Below are 13,680 nucleotides of genomic sequence, written 5' to 3' on the forward strand. Positions count from 1 at the left end.
AGCGACTCGCGCGCATCAACACATCGCTGTTGACCGCTTTCCAACAAAATCGTGGTTACTTAATCCATCCAACATGGCGGATGTCCCATGTGTTATAATCAAGAGATGTAATTCAGACTGGAGCTGTTGTGGTATCGTTTTAGACAGTAATAACGGCATTTTGTTAACAGTTGCGTCTTTATTTAGTGACACTTTGCATCAAAATGAAAGGCAGCGGACAATTTCCGAGGATTCCCCCATCCTTGTCAGTTCAATGTCACCAAATGATGAAATCGCTGTCGAGGTTATCTTTCGAAGTCACACAGACGAAGAATTTAGAACATTCGAAGGCTATGTTATCTTGTTTTGGAGAGATTACGGACTTAAGAGAATTACTGAACTTATTTTTCCAACGTCGGAATGGAAATTCGAACTATTTGGTCATGATCAGAAATATTTTCAAGGAGCCTCAGATGAAGAACATGGGAACGACACGTCCCAGCTGCATCAGACCGCCCTATCAGATTTTGCTCTGATCAAAGTGAAAAATCCTGAGAATTTCTGCTCATCTTACAGTTTGGTTAATCTACGAACGCTGCGTGACCTTGAAAACCCTAAAACAGGCGATTCTTTGTGTGTTATTGGCACACCTTTCGGGTGTGAATGTCCCCAAGTTTTCTACAACAGCGTTTCTAAAGGGATCGTGTCTAATATCCTGGGACGGAACAATGAAATGATCATCACTGATGCCCGTTGTATTCCAGGCTGTGAAGGATGCGCTTTGTACACTTTCAACCAAAAACCTGGATTATTGAATGGTAGAGATCTTTATGGAATCGTTCTTGCACCGTTTTGTTGGCGGAACGGCGAGTGGATCGGAATAACTTTAGCATGTTCACTGTGGTATATAATACATAATTTGTCACAACTACTGAGGGGGAACATATCTTTGATTCCACTCAAGTTAACGGAAATTCTAGCCAATGTGTTAGACATCCAGGTCAAAATACAGTCTCAGCAGAATGTTATCACAGAAGATAACATGCTTGTGTACAAAGGCACTCACTCAACTGTCATGCATGTAAATCGAGACAGTTCTAACTTTCAGGACATAATAAAGATAGCTCTTTCAAGTGTTGTAATGGTTCAGTGTGGTAACAGATGGGGCTCAGGTGTTATAATTGATAGTGAAGATGGTCTCGTCATAACCTGTAGTCATGTGGTTAAAGATTGTCAGAACCCCCTTATTGTGACAGGAAGCAGTAATACTGTACAGTGTTTCAGGGACAAGGACAAAGTCAAGCTATCTGGGAATCATGATCACATTGCTCATGAGAAAGTACAAGTTCTCTTTGCCACTCAAGAAGAATGCCCTTTAGATTTTGCTTTGTTGAAAAGGCAACTGAATCAACAGTTAAGACCTCTTAGACCAAGACTAGAGACTAATCTTGAGTGGAGAAAATATCCAAAATCTTTTGCCAAACATCGTTACAAGAAAGGCGAAGATGTCCTTGTAATTGGTTTTCCACTGTTTGCAAGCCACTTGAACACAGGAGCATCAGTTGTTTCTGGGGTAATATCAAACATTGTACATGTTCAGAAACAGACAGTGTTACTTCAGTCAACTGCAGCAGTTCACTGTGGTACAAGTGGAGGGGCACTGGTGTCTGCTGAGACTGGGGAACTGTTAGGAATGATAACAAGTCATGTGAAAGATGCAAACATGTCCTGTACCTTCCCTCATGTGAACTTTAGCATTCCAGCTGACTTACTGTATCAACTAGTTTCATCAGTAAAGGATGGGACAATTGAAAATACTCTGCAAGCTCTTGTCTCAAATGACTTGAAAAATGTATGGCAATTAGAAAAAAATCTTTCTGACAAGCCTCAAATTATTAGCAAGCTGTAAGAAGCTTCGCCTTTTTTTTCCCACAAGTGACCCCAAAAAATTGATTTCTCCTTACAGTATTTTTACATTTTCAGGCAAAAAGGTGAGGAGAAGAGGGAAAAATGATCAACATAGGGGTGTTAAATGATTTATCACCAAATTCCTAAAGCTTAAATTGTTTAACACATGACAGACAGTGTGGAGAACAAATACCTAGATCAAGGATTCAGAGGGTTAGTCTTTTAACCTTTTAGTTCCTTAAGTATGACGACAAAGGGTATGTTAGGCAAGGAGAATTACAACAGATCCAAACACTCTAGATAAACAGTTCTCTTTTAATCTGACTGTACACCAGAAGATTTTAAACTCAAATACAGTGACTATTGATAACATCATTCCCCAGATGTAGTCTGGCCTAAGGGGCCTGGATATGAGTGACAGACAGACAGGTATCAGAGGTGGAACTAGCATTTGTACTGTGTAGGATTCTTATTTGTCATACGATATGCTCACCTTGGACAAGTAATAGCATAGCAAAACCATGATCAAAGCTGACTTGTGTAGGGCTGGACAGATTGACAAGAGCCAGTCTGGATAAAACCATCCGGCCCTGCACTCTAACAAAAATAAAGAGATTTGTTTATGTGGAACTTAAGGGATAACAGAAATGAGAAAATAAGATGGATTGACAAGAGCCAGTCTGGATAAAACCATCTGGCCCTGCACTCTGACAAAAATAAAAGGATTTGTTTACGTGGAACTTAAGGGATAACAGAAATGAGAAAATAAGTCACGTTTTTCAATAATTGTGATTTCTTGTTCTGACTTGAAAATATAAAGAAAAAGTTGTGATTGTAGAACCTTTTTTTTGAATTTTTTTTTCGAAATTTTCCAACAACACCAGGTGGTCATAAGATGAAATACTATTTGACTGAGTTAAAGGGACACAAAAGTTGCTCCGAGTTTGCAGTTCGAGTTATGAAGTAAGTGGAAGTTGAAAGTATATGAAAAACGGTGAAAATTTCCTTTTTCGATTCTATTGTTACTTGCGCGGTGTAGTATCGTTAATGGTTTAATTCTGATTGACGATCACGGAAAATCACCAGAATCATTCCAAAGACATTCTTGTACAAGCCATTGACAATAAAGCGAATTGAATCAATCAAAACAGGATAAGGTCGTGATCTTGTGGAAAAAGGAAACTAGGATAGAAGACGGCGCCCATTTGAGTGGAAAGAGTACCAAACTATATTAAAGTTCACAAGGCAACCAGGTGAACAGTCAGACACGGTTTGATGCTGGTCTGGTTTAAAGATTTAATAAATGTAACCGAAAAATTACAATTCATAGACACAACGTTTCGACACTCCTGTCTAGTGCCTTCATCACCTTTTGTTTACCAGCTGAGTTGATAATGTAAATTGCCACCACTAAAAGTTTCTAAAGCTATTTACTTTGGTAGTACATTTGTTGTCACGCTAGGGAAAACGTCATGTTTCAATGGCGTTTCTCAAAATTATGGGTTATAAAAAAAGGTTTATAAAGGAAAATGTTCATCTTCATGTCGTCTAACATCAAATTTGTACTTAAAAAGATGCTGATAAAATTGAATACAGTTTGTGGTTAAAAATACAGAATAATTTCATTATATATGATTAAAGACGTAAGTCTCCTTCAGATGTCACACGAGGGAGAACGGCGTGACATCCCGGGGAAAGGTTGCGAAAGAGACTAACATCAAATTCACGAAAGTAATGTGTTTTAACAAAACGACTGTTACATAGTTAGCGCGCGATATCTTGAGACTAACGCATGAATATTGGAAAATAAATGTTATCATTAATTTCTCTGTAGAAAAAGGCTATTGAAAGTTATATTCCTACATCTCTTGCAAACGCTTCCTAATTTGAGGAAATTCTTTTTCACAGCGACACCCTAAGAAAGGCAAAAGATAAAAGTTCGTAATCATTTTGATTTATTCTTGCAGAGCCTTTCATTGACTTCATTACACCGGCGATAAGGGGTCAGTCGTTATTTCCCGCCTGATGAACGGAGGAGGGATCAGTCGTTACCAACAGAGTATATGAATCAGTGTCAGAGATACAGTGATCACAGACAGAGTGGATTCACGTTCTACGCCTTAATGGTCCTAAATTGCTCAGGTGTTGTCACCTTTGAGTCTTTTGTAATAAAAAATGATTCCTTGCTCGTTAACCGGTGTTCTTGTCATGTCTTTCATATTTTCTCTTTCACATTTCTAATGTTATCCTCCGGTGATGCACCTCTTACGATTTTAATACCGTTCTGCTTCTATACGTGAGTGTGCATCTCGACTAAATGCTTTCTTCCGATAACTAGTTCAATCGTGGAGTCTCTGGTGATGTTGTAGCTTTTCAAAGTGCGATGTTCATCTTTAAGTTTCTGGTTGTCAAACATGAGTTGTAGCTGATTTGCCGGTGTTCCCATCTCTTCTGTTATTTTTGTTTTCACATCCTGGATAGTGTCTGCCGATACAGCCTCTGTTGTGATCTTCATCTTTCCAGATCGTGTCTTCACATGAATTAGGAATTTATTCTTCTTCTTTTTTTCAATATCCAGTCGCAAGGATAATTCAACTTGATTGTCGTACTCACTCAGAGGAAGGTGGTCGTCGAAGACTTTCTGGCCAACAAAGCTAAGGCGTTGCTGATTAATTGGAATCCCTGTTATATCACAGATTTCTCTTTTCAGGCTCTCAAAATCATCACTTGGCGAGGCATTTATAGATATCTTCTCTCCAGTCGGAGTCTCCACCGTGATCAGGATTCTTCCAAGTTCGTCCTCGAGTCGCAAATGCACAGTTGATTTGTCTATAACTCTATATTTATCTAACGTTTGGTGGTCTTTGAGTTCTTGCCTCCTAAAGATCAGATGTTGCTGGCTTGGTAGAATACCCACTTTGTCCTGAATTTTCAGTTTTACATTCCTAATCGAATCTGAAGGTTTCGCGTCTAAAGTGAGAATATTGCTTGTTAGAGTCTTAACAAAGATTTGCATGCCACTGCTACTTCGCAAAACTAAGTGTAAAGTACATCTTCTCGTAATATTGTAATCACTCACAGTACAGCCATCTTCTAGTTCTTGACCAGCAAAGATAAGACGCTGCTGATCCGGTGGGATTCCTTCTTCGTCTTGGATTTTTGTTTTCACATTTGCTATGGTGTCTGAGGGTTCCACATCTAAAGTGATAATCTTTTCAGTCATTGTTTTCACAAAGATTTTCATAGGATCACGACGTCTTAAAGCTAAGAGCGAAGTCGATTCCCCATGAATATTGTAGTCACTCAAAGTATTTCCATCTTCTAGTTCTTTACCAGCACAAAGCAGACTTTGCTGATCCGGGGAAATTCCTTCAATTTTTTTAAGTGGACTCTCCGCTGAGCCAACTGAACCTGTTACCATTGTTCCTAGTGGGATATCGTGGAGCTCTTCATGGAATGTCGATTCTTGGCCGATTGCGTTACTTCTGCTACTTGTCATACCAAATGGACCATGATCTGAAAGCATATATAAAAAGAAATTAAATCAGCTTCGTTCAAGATTAGAGATGATATAGCAGGTAACATCATCAAAAGCGCTAATAAATTGGCTGAGCGACTGATTATAGTAAGCTTTCTTCATCACAGATACATTCAAGCTGTCTCAGTACTAATCTGTCCATCAGTATGAGAGACGGGTAACCAAATTGAGTGCTCGGGTCTCAAAAATTACCCTTTTTACAGAAATCTAGAGAGAACAATTCTGCAAACTGATGACCATACATTTCTCAGCCGGCTATTCAAAGAAATGTGTTCATTCTGTTGAACTATCGGCTTGACAAGATATTTACTACTTTGGGCTGGCTCAAGATAGAGGAGTTGGATCAGTTTCCTAAAAATGTCAAAAGGCCGTGAGGTCGTCTCAGCGTCGCCTCCCTCCGTCTTAGATCCCAATCTCTCGATTAAATAGAGAGAGCTCAAGTATCAGATCTGATCCTTAAATTTCTTGAATGATCTGGTGTAACAACAAATTTATAAACATGTCTGAGGGGGCACAAAAAAAACATAGCATGCAAACCTCTGCTAACTTTTTTTAAAGCATTGACGAAGACGATGCCCTATTTATTCGGTTTAAGACAGCTCTGCGAGACACTTTGTATGTGCTCACCTGAACCCTGCTGGAAAAACTTTCGTGCAGCAATGTACTCTTCCCCCTGAATAGTTGTTGTCAGTTTCAGCTCAGTCAAGTCAAACTCCTTAAGAACATCCTTTGTCACAAGATATTTCTGTGCCATATCATTCAGGGGACCTGTGCAGTAGTCATACCACAGGGCATCCAGTACCTTCAATGAACTACATAGTACTGTTACTATCAAACTTCCTGATTCAGCATCCAGAACCAGAACTTTGCGCACATCTGATAAAAACCGTACAAAGCCATTTAATTCCTCAGGGTTAGATGGGTCAACTACCCTGAAGTACTTGTGTGCGATTGAATTCATAACTTCTTGTGCGCTGGGTATAACTTCTTGTGCGCTGGGTATAACTTCGCTTCCAAAACCTGCTTCTTCGACACTTACTGTTCCTCCCGCGAGTGGTTGACCAGCAGATGCAACAGGTTGCCCTGCCTTACGCTTAACTCCAGTAACTACCATCTTGTGTCTTCCTGCCAGGCTATCCTGTGTACCTTCAGGCGTTCCTTCTGACGTTCCAGTAACTACCAGCTCGTCGCCACAAGCCTGGGTACCCTGACTGGCTATAACCACCGTCTCTGATGTCTCAAGTCGCGGATGAGAGTCTGGGATGGTCTCACAATCAATCCGCATTGGAATTTTAACTGTAAGGGGAAAAAGTGTCATGAATTGCAACAGAGGCAAAAACAGGCAATTACTATGTGTGGTCGTCCGGCTGTAGCCGAGTAACGATTAATAATTGCCATTTCTCCGCTCCAAAAATATATGAAGCTATTTATGTCAAAATACGTGCCCAATGTTCACCGTACAGGTAACCCTGATACGATGCCTAAGTGCATATGTTAGAGGAAAAATAATTTAATGGTAAAAGAGATACAGAAAAAAATCAACAAGCTGACCTCCGGCTGAGGAACTGGGTCGGCCACTCAGGTTTAATTGATCTTTGATGTCTTGAGCTTTATCTCGAAACTCTTGCCTCATGCGCTGCACTTCTTGGGCTGTAGATTCTACTTTCCCTCCGAGCTCATCTTTAATATCCTGGGCTTGTTCTCGAACCTCTTTCTCCACATTCTTCACTGAAGATTCTACCTTTTCCAAGTATTCCTTTACTTCTGTATCATTCTGGTACCAGCGCTGCAATTCCTGCTCATGTCTCTTGGCTTCCTCTGTGAGGGGATCTTTTAAAAATTTATCAATAGCATTCTGCCATTGTTTCGCTTTTGCTGGGCTGATTTGACCCGAAATTCTCATCAGAGCCTCGCTGATTTCTCTCCAATGAACTGAAAACTCATAATCTGAGATTTCCATGTTCTCGTTCACATGACCATATAGCGAATTGCGATAATATTTGATTCTAGCTAAATCTGCTTCTAAACTGTCATCTGTACTTCCCGGTAGCGCATCCCAGCCCGTGACAGGAGGGGTGAGGCCGCATATTCTCCTCAGCAACCGGAAAAGGAGAGTTATATCAAAGTCTGCTGACTTTCCGTACATCCCTGGCGAAGGGTACAGACAGTCCCACTGTGGTTTGGTGAGCTTTGCTTCCTTATGTAGCCTTTTTTTTGTGGCTGGATTCTGAAGTATTGTACGAAGTTTACTCGGTGGGCATTTGTTGTCAAAAACCTCCCTCAATAGCACAGTACCTCCACTTATCAAAAGCCGAGCAAGATGTTGAAAATTATCTCTCCCTTTCGAAGAACGAAGCACCTCATCTGGGTCTAGAGCGGCAGCCATTTTTAAATAAGAAATAACTAATTCAGGATCAGTTACTGCAACCCAAACTGTAAAATAGATCAACGGAGTGAACGGTTAATCTCATAAAAGCCATATATGGCTAATATAAAACGTCTATGCTTATATACAGGATGGATGGATGATTTTAGAGGAGAGGATCAAAACGGATTGCTTTCAACAATACTTAGAAATTTTCATTCCACGTTATGTGGATATGATTATGCTGGTAAGGAATTGGTGTTCAACAACTTAGATGTGTTTTTCTCAAGCCTTTATAAGAAGAGAAATTCTACAGAGATACCTGAAATAATCTGATCTTAGCCCCTTTAGCAAAAGCGACATATATAGTGGGTCGAACGAGTGACTTGAAATCTCGAGACCTGCATCCCTATTTTGCGTGAACAATCCTTAAATGTGATTTCTAAATCATATTTAAGGATTGTTCACGCAAAAAGTTTATAATCCTTTTATTTTTCAAGCTTTATTAGTTTATGACAGCGCTTAGAAAAACTTAAATACGAAAATGACTGTGAAGCCTGATTTCCATTTACTTTTTATTCATTTTCTAACAAAAGTAAATAAACAAAAATTTGGGAAGTTTAGCATGAATACAGCTATATAGGTTCTCGGTTTACATGGTTATCAAAAGACTCTATTTAAGGACTTGAATACACTTTTCAGTTACAAGAGAATTGAAGTATGTTTCCTCAAAGAAGGGAAACTAGGCGCGCTAGAATGTATAGTACATTGCGTGACACAAGAAAGAAAACACTTGGCAGTCACGATTGACATAGTTGATAGTCACCCACTTTTCGTTTACTTCCTATGATTTACAGGAGTAGATACACAAATTGCATATCATCATTCTCTCCCGAGGTAACAATATATGAAGTATCACTCAACAAAAACAAAGAATATTATCTATTTGCTGGAGCGGGGTAATGATCATAAAATAACCACACGCTGACCGCTCTGATTATTCTGTATGGAGGAATTAATTAATCGACTTCAACCTAAATCTTAACTGAACAGGAACCGAATGAGGCTCAAAGTACTAGTAAGTTATATTCTGATTGAGCTGGTTTGCTAGTCAATCATCCTTCAAGTATCGCAAACGACATTTCTTAGAGATTCGAAACTAATGAAAATCTCTCCGATTTCCATTTGCGAGTCGGTTCACACACGTCACTCACTTAAATTGCGCTCATTCAATCATTCTGTATGGAGGAATTAATTGATCGACTTCAACTTCAATCTTAATCGAACAGAAACCGAACAAGGCTCAAAATACTAGTAATATTCTGATTGAGATGGTTTTCTAGTCAGTCATCCTTCAAGTATCGCAAAGGACATTTCTTAGAGAGTCGAAACTAATGAAAATCTCTCCGGTTCCCATTTGCGAGCCGGTTCACACACGTCACTCACTTAAATTGCGCTCATTCGACAGATTTCTCAACCACAAAAGCTATCATGACTTCAACAGATCTTCAGTAAAACTTTAAATGAGGAGTTGGAGGAAATGTCAAATTAAGCGTCTTACCTTTAGAGTTTTTTCCTTCGAACTACATCGAACTACGGTCTGGGATTCTTAAGCGTCGTTAGACATGCAAATTCGTTTCCACACCAGTGAAAAGCGGAAGTGAATAGGTTCGCAAAGTGTCATGGGAAAGCCCAACCAAAAGATAACATAAGGGCAAGGATGGTAAGGTATCAAACTGTCAATTCTGGACATGTCATTGCTAACCTTATTGTTCAAAGAATGGACTAATTAAGCGCATGCATAGAGTAGGGCATCTGAGCGGTCTCTCAGGGTTGTGCCTAAATCCAACAGCCTAGAGGTATGCCTGAGGAGGCTGGAGGTACAGCTTGCATATATAGTTGACTAGACTCCAAATTAGTCTAACACTCCTTGGAGTCACTTTCTTTTGTTCTCCCTTATTTAGTCTATAACCTCTAGCTAGTCAGATCCTAACCCTTTCACTCCCAAGATCTCATTAGTAATTCTCCTTACTGTCTGCCAAGCAGTTCTTGTGATGTTAGTTTGGAGAATTTGGCATTGGATCAACCTATAATCCACTAACTAACATTTTTCTTTATCCTCATCACATGTCTGCTTGATATTGTACTGATATTTTAAGGAGAAATTCTGTCTTAGTTACTCATGGGAGTTAAAGTGTTAAGAAGCATAGAAAAGTACTTGAAGTACAACTTACTTATTTAATTGACTTTACCCAATTTTTATTACAGTCTGCTTTGCATTTTACTTTTTTAGCATTCCATTTTAGTCTTAAACTACATTGGGATCATTTTTTTTCAAGAACATCTTCTTGTTCCTTGGTGGTGTACCTACCACTGCTTATTTGATAGCACAGCCCACGAGCTTTGAGCATCAAATGACTCTTTATAAAATATGGGTAATCAGCTGAAACTAAAGCAGGCATCATTAGACAATAAGCAAAGGGTTTCTGGTTGGTGTTCAAATAAGAAAGGTGTAATTTCTTTTTAATAATAGCAATTTTTATTTAAAAATACAATAAATAACACAGGCACAGGTTGATTTCATTTATATGATTGTATAAATTCTGTATAATAAAGCAGATGGCCATTTTATATTTTCAAGAATAACTTGCCTGAAGGTTTTCACACAGTCCTACATGCTGATAAATATCATTAAAAATACAAAAGGAAAATGTCAATTTTGTGAATTAAAATCATGTTATCCTATGACTACCTAAAGATGACTTGATTTTTAGCATTTCAGACAATGGTTGGCCTTGTCAACAATAATTCTAATCAAACACAAATATCATAAAGATAGAGACTGTTCCTTTCTAAGAAATTCTACTCATACTTAGGCAGAGTATAACATGACAAACTTCAGTAAATCTAGTTGACATGTTCAAGTCTGTAATGAATTTCAAGTCAAATTCATCTAAAACTGGCTATATTTATTTGTAACAAATCCACAACTGAAGAAAATACAAATCAGGCTAGTTTAAAATTTATTACCTTGAAATTCATTTAAAACATAACAACATTAATGATTTCAAGCTTACTTCACATACATAAGCTGCCCCTCTATCTGGTAATGTTTTCTGAGTAATCCAAGCTCCTACTAGCCAGATGAACAAGAGTGCAAAGCATGAAAATATACCTATGGAGTGACTCCACAACAGTACAAGACTAACATGGGATGTAGAAAGGTTTTACCATAAATCGAGATGTAAATGAAATGAGCTAAATTCACCTTAAATGCATGAAGTACCTCTAGCCTATGGTATTTTCTGAGCCAGCTAAGATCCTACCAACTAGAAATACACGACCAAGAAACAAGAAGATATTCACAAAAAAAGTGACTCTAATGTAGTGAAAATGGAGTGCCAAAAAGTAAAATTCAACGCAAACTGAAATAAAAATTGGCCAAAGTCAATTAAATACGCAAGCTGTACCTCTAGCCAGTAGTATTTTCTATGCCTCTTAAACGTTTAACTCCCAGATCAAATTTGTAATTCTCCTTACTGTCAAACATACAATTCTTAAAATGCTAGTTCAGAGAATTTAGTATTGGATCAACTAATCATCCTCTTATTGATATTCTTCTCTATTCTCATCACTTATCTGGTTGATATTGTACTGATGTTGTAAGGAGAAGTTCTGTCTTGGTCACTCATGGGAAATAAAGGGTTAAGCTCTTACCAGCTAAAGGTACAAGACCAAATGAAAAAAATAAATGTAATTGTTCCTTTGTAAAAAGTGATTCCAAGAGTGTAAGACAAATTTGGAGTACAGAAACAGAAAATGTGGAGCAAACTATCATAAAAATTGGACAAAGTCGACTAAGTATGCAAGCTGTACCTCCAGCCAGTAGTATTTTATAAGCCCCCTCACATCCTACCCGCTAGAGGTACAAGACCAAATAAAAATAAATAAATGTGTACGTGTTCTTGGAAAAAAAGTGATTCAGAGGAATGTAAGACTAATTTGGAGTGCAGAAAGAGTAAAATGTCAAGTAAATCGTGGTAACAGTTGAGCAAAGTTAACTAAGTATGCAAGCTGTACCTCTAGCCGGGTAGAATTTTCTAAGCGTCCTGATATCCTACCGGCTATAGGTACAAGACAATGGAAATTCATCTTGGGGATCTTTCTAACGCCAGCTTTCTTACTCTTTAAGGTGGCCAATTTACGTTTTCAACTTAGTTGTTGACACTGAATTACCTGCTATACTCTCCCACCGACGCAGCACCACAGTTTCGTTAGAAACTTACCCCTTTATTCATACTGTAACTTAGATCGCAGCGTCACGCAACATGGCGTGATTTTCCAAATGTGACGTGCAGTTAGAAACTACATGGCCCTCTATAAATATAAGAGGGCATCATTTACAAGCATTGTAGAGTTCAAAATGCTCTTTCAGTTTTTATCTCATTTATTTACCCATGTATAATATGCACTTTTTTTCTATAAAAATAACCGTCAAAATTGCGGTGCGTATTATACACGGTTTTGATTGTTTTTCAAGCACGTCCTAATTTGCATACGTTAAAAACACGTCAAAGAAAGTAACAAAAGCCTAGTAGTAACTGGTCTTTATTAGCTTGAGTTAAATAATCTACCGATGAAACATTTTCAATTTCGATCCACAAACACAACAAAGAAATTAAAGAAAGCCTCGTAGTAATTGGTCTTTATTGGCTTGAGTTAAATAATCTACCAATGAAACATTTTCAGTTTCGATCCATAAATAAATTTAGTAGAGTATTTAAGAGACAGCTGACGAGATAAACATTACGATCGTACCGTATTACTGTAATCACAAGCGATAAGAAATTCGAAATGGTAACGAAACTTACCACTGCGAAACGTCAGTTGTAGGGAGAATTAACGTTTTTTTTGCTGTGAAAACTTTTTTTTATGAAAAATTTGGTCAAAAATCGGGGTGCGTATTATATATGGGCGCGTATTATACACGGGTAAATACGGTAAATTATTTAGCCAAAACGAAAAAAAAATTCATAAATGCATGACTCGGAACCATTCCTGTCATCAGTGAAATACAGGAATGGCTCCAGTCTCTGGTCGTCCGCCTAAACTGACTAAATGAGCTTAGTCAGCGGATGACTAAATCACCACTAGTTTATCGCTGAACGACCTCGCTGAACAAGAAAGGATCTGCCTTCCCTTCGTTATGTAAGTGGCCATTTCAACTGGACTCAACCGTGACGCGTTAAGTTGGCGATAAGTATGGGGTGACTTGAGGAGAAAAGTCTCGAGTTTTCCTTTTCCTAATTTTGTTTCCTTTCACAGATTTCTTTGAGCGTTTCAATTTTGCGAGACAGCTGTTGTTTCTAATGTTTTCCCTTTTAGATTTTGCGCGGGAAATTGGCGCGTGGCCGGCCACAATTGGTCCCCTCGCGCATGCCCAATGTTTGACCGCTGTGTTGAAATGCGGCTAATAACGTGAATAAAAATTCTTCGTAAGATCTCTATAGTTAACGTTGATTTTATAACAATCCACGTACGTTATGGTTGACTGAATGAAAAATCCCTGATCATGTTATTTACACCATGAATCCACTTCTCATCACCAAGAGATTATATGCCTTATTTTCTCATGTCTTTACTAATCAGCGACTATGTTTAATTTGGTACCCAGTGCTCGCTCACTCTTGTTTGACTACATGAAATATGGGAGAATTTCTTCTGTCCTGTATCAAATTAGATATCAACAGTTGGCAAATCCTGTCCTCTTAGGAAACGTCCCGACGAAACAAGAAACCGCGCATGACTTGTGGATGGAGCATCGCTGTCCCTACTTCTAACTGGCGTATTAGAGTGGACTCGCAAATTTTGAGACTGTGTCCTAACTTGA

General features: G+C 38.5%; 2 protein-coding genes across 3 annotated transcripts; one reads left to right on the plus strand and one right to left on the minus strand.

The window, feature by feature from the left end:
• The first annotated feature begins 73 nt into the window (after positions 1–73).
• LOC113673903 (peroxisomal leader peptide-processing protease) lies at positions 74–2,727 on the plus strand. Its single transcript, XM_027190366.2, has one exon. The coding sequence runs from the start codon at positions 74–76 to the stop codon at positions 1,886–1,888; it is 1,815 nt and encodes a 604-aa protein (XP_027046167.2). The 3' UTR covers positions 1,889–2,727.
• Positions 2,728–3,163: 436 nt separating this feature from the next.
• LOC149034826 (uncharacterized) lies at positions 3,164–9,581 on the minus strand. 2 transcript variants are annotated; one of them, XM_089193655.1, is made up of 4 exons: positions 9,352–9,581; positions 6,977–7,858; positions 6,053–6,721; positions 3,164–5,403 (listed from the first exon to the last, which is right to left on the minus strand). In XM_089193655.1, exons 2-4 carry the CDS (start codon positions 7,809–7,811, stop codon positions 4,178–4,180), a joined length of 2,730 nt encoding a protein of 909 aa, XP_089049781.1. In that variant the 5' UTR covers positions 7,812–7,858; positions 9,352–9,581; the 3' UTR covers positions 3,164–4,177. The 2 variants fall into 2 exon arrangements, with proteins under 2 accessions (XP_089049781.1, XP_089049782.1); XM_089193656.1 differs by lacking the exon at positions 9,352–9,581 and adding an exon at positions 8,113–8,211.
• Between the last annotated feature and the right edge of the window lie 4,099 nt (positions 9,582–13,680).

Source organism: Pocillopora damicornis, chromosome 14, assembly GCF_964200805.1.
Source record: "Pocillopora damicornis chromosome 14, jaPocDami1.2, whole genome shotgun sequence".
Taxonomy (NCBI): domain Eukaryota; kingdom Metazoa; phylum Cnidaria; class Anthozoa; order Scleractinia; family Pocilloporidae; genus Pocillopora; species Pocillopora damicornis.

Coding starts and splice junctions, on each gene's coding strand:
- LOC149034826 (XM_089193655.1), bottom strand. CDS start 7,811: ATGGCTGCCGCTCTAGACCCAGATGAGGTGCTTCGTTCTTCGAAAGGG. Junction 6,722..6,976: donor ACCCAGTTCCTCAGCCGGAG/GTCAGCTTGTTG, acceptor TTCCCCTTACAG/TTAAAATTCCAATGCGGATT. Junction 5,404..6,052: donor GTTTTTCCAGCAGGGTTCAG/GTGAGCACATAC, acceptor ATATGCTTTCAG/ATCATGGTCCATTTGGTATG.
- LOC113673903 (XM_027190366.2), top strand. CDS start 74: ATGGCGGATGTCCCATGTGTTATAATCAAGAGATGTAATTCAGACTGG.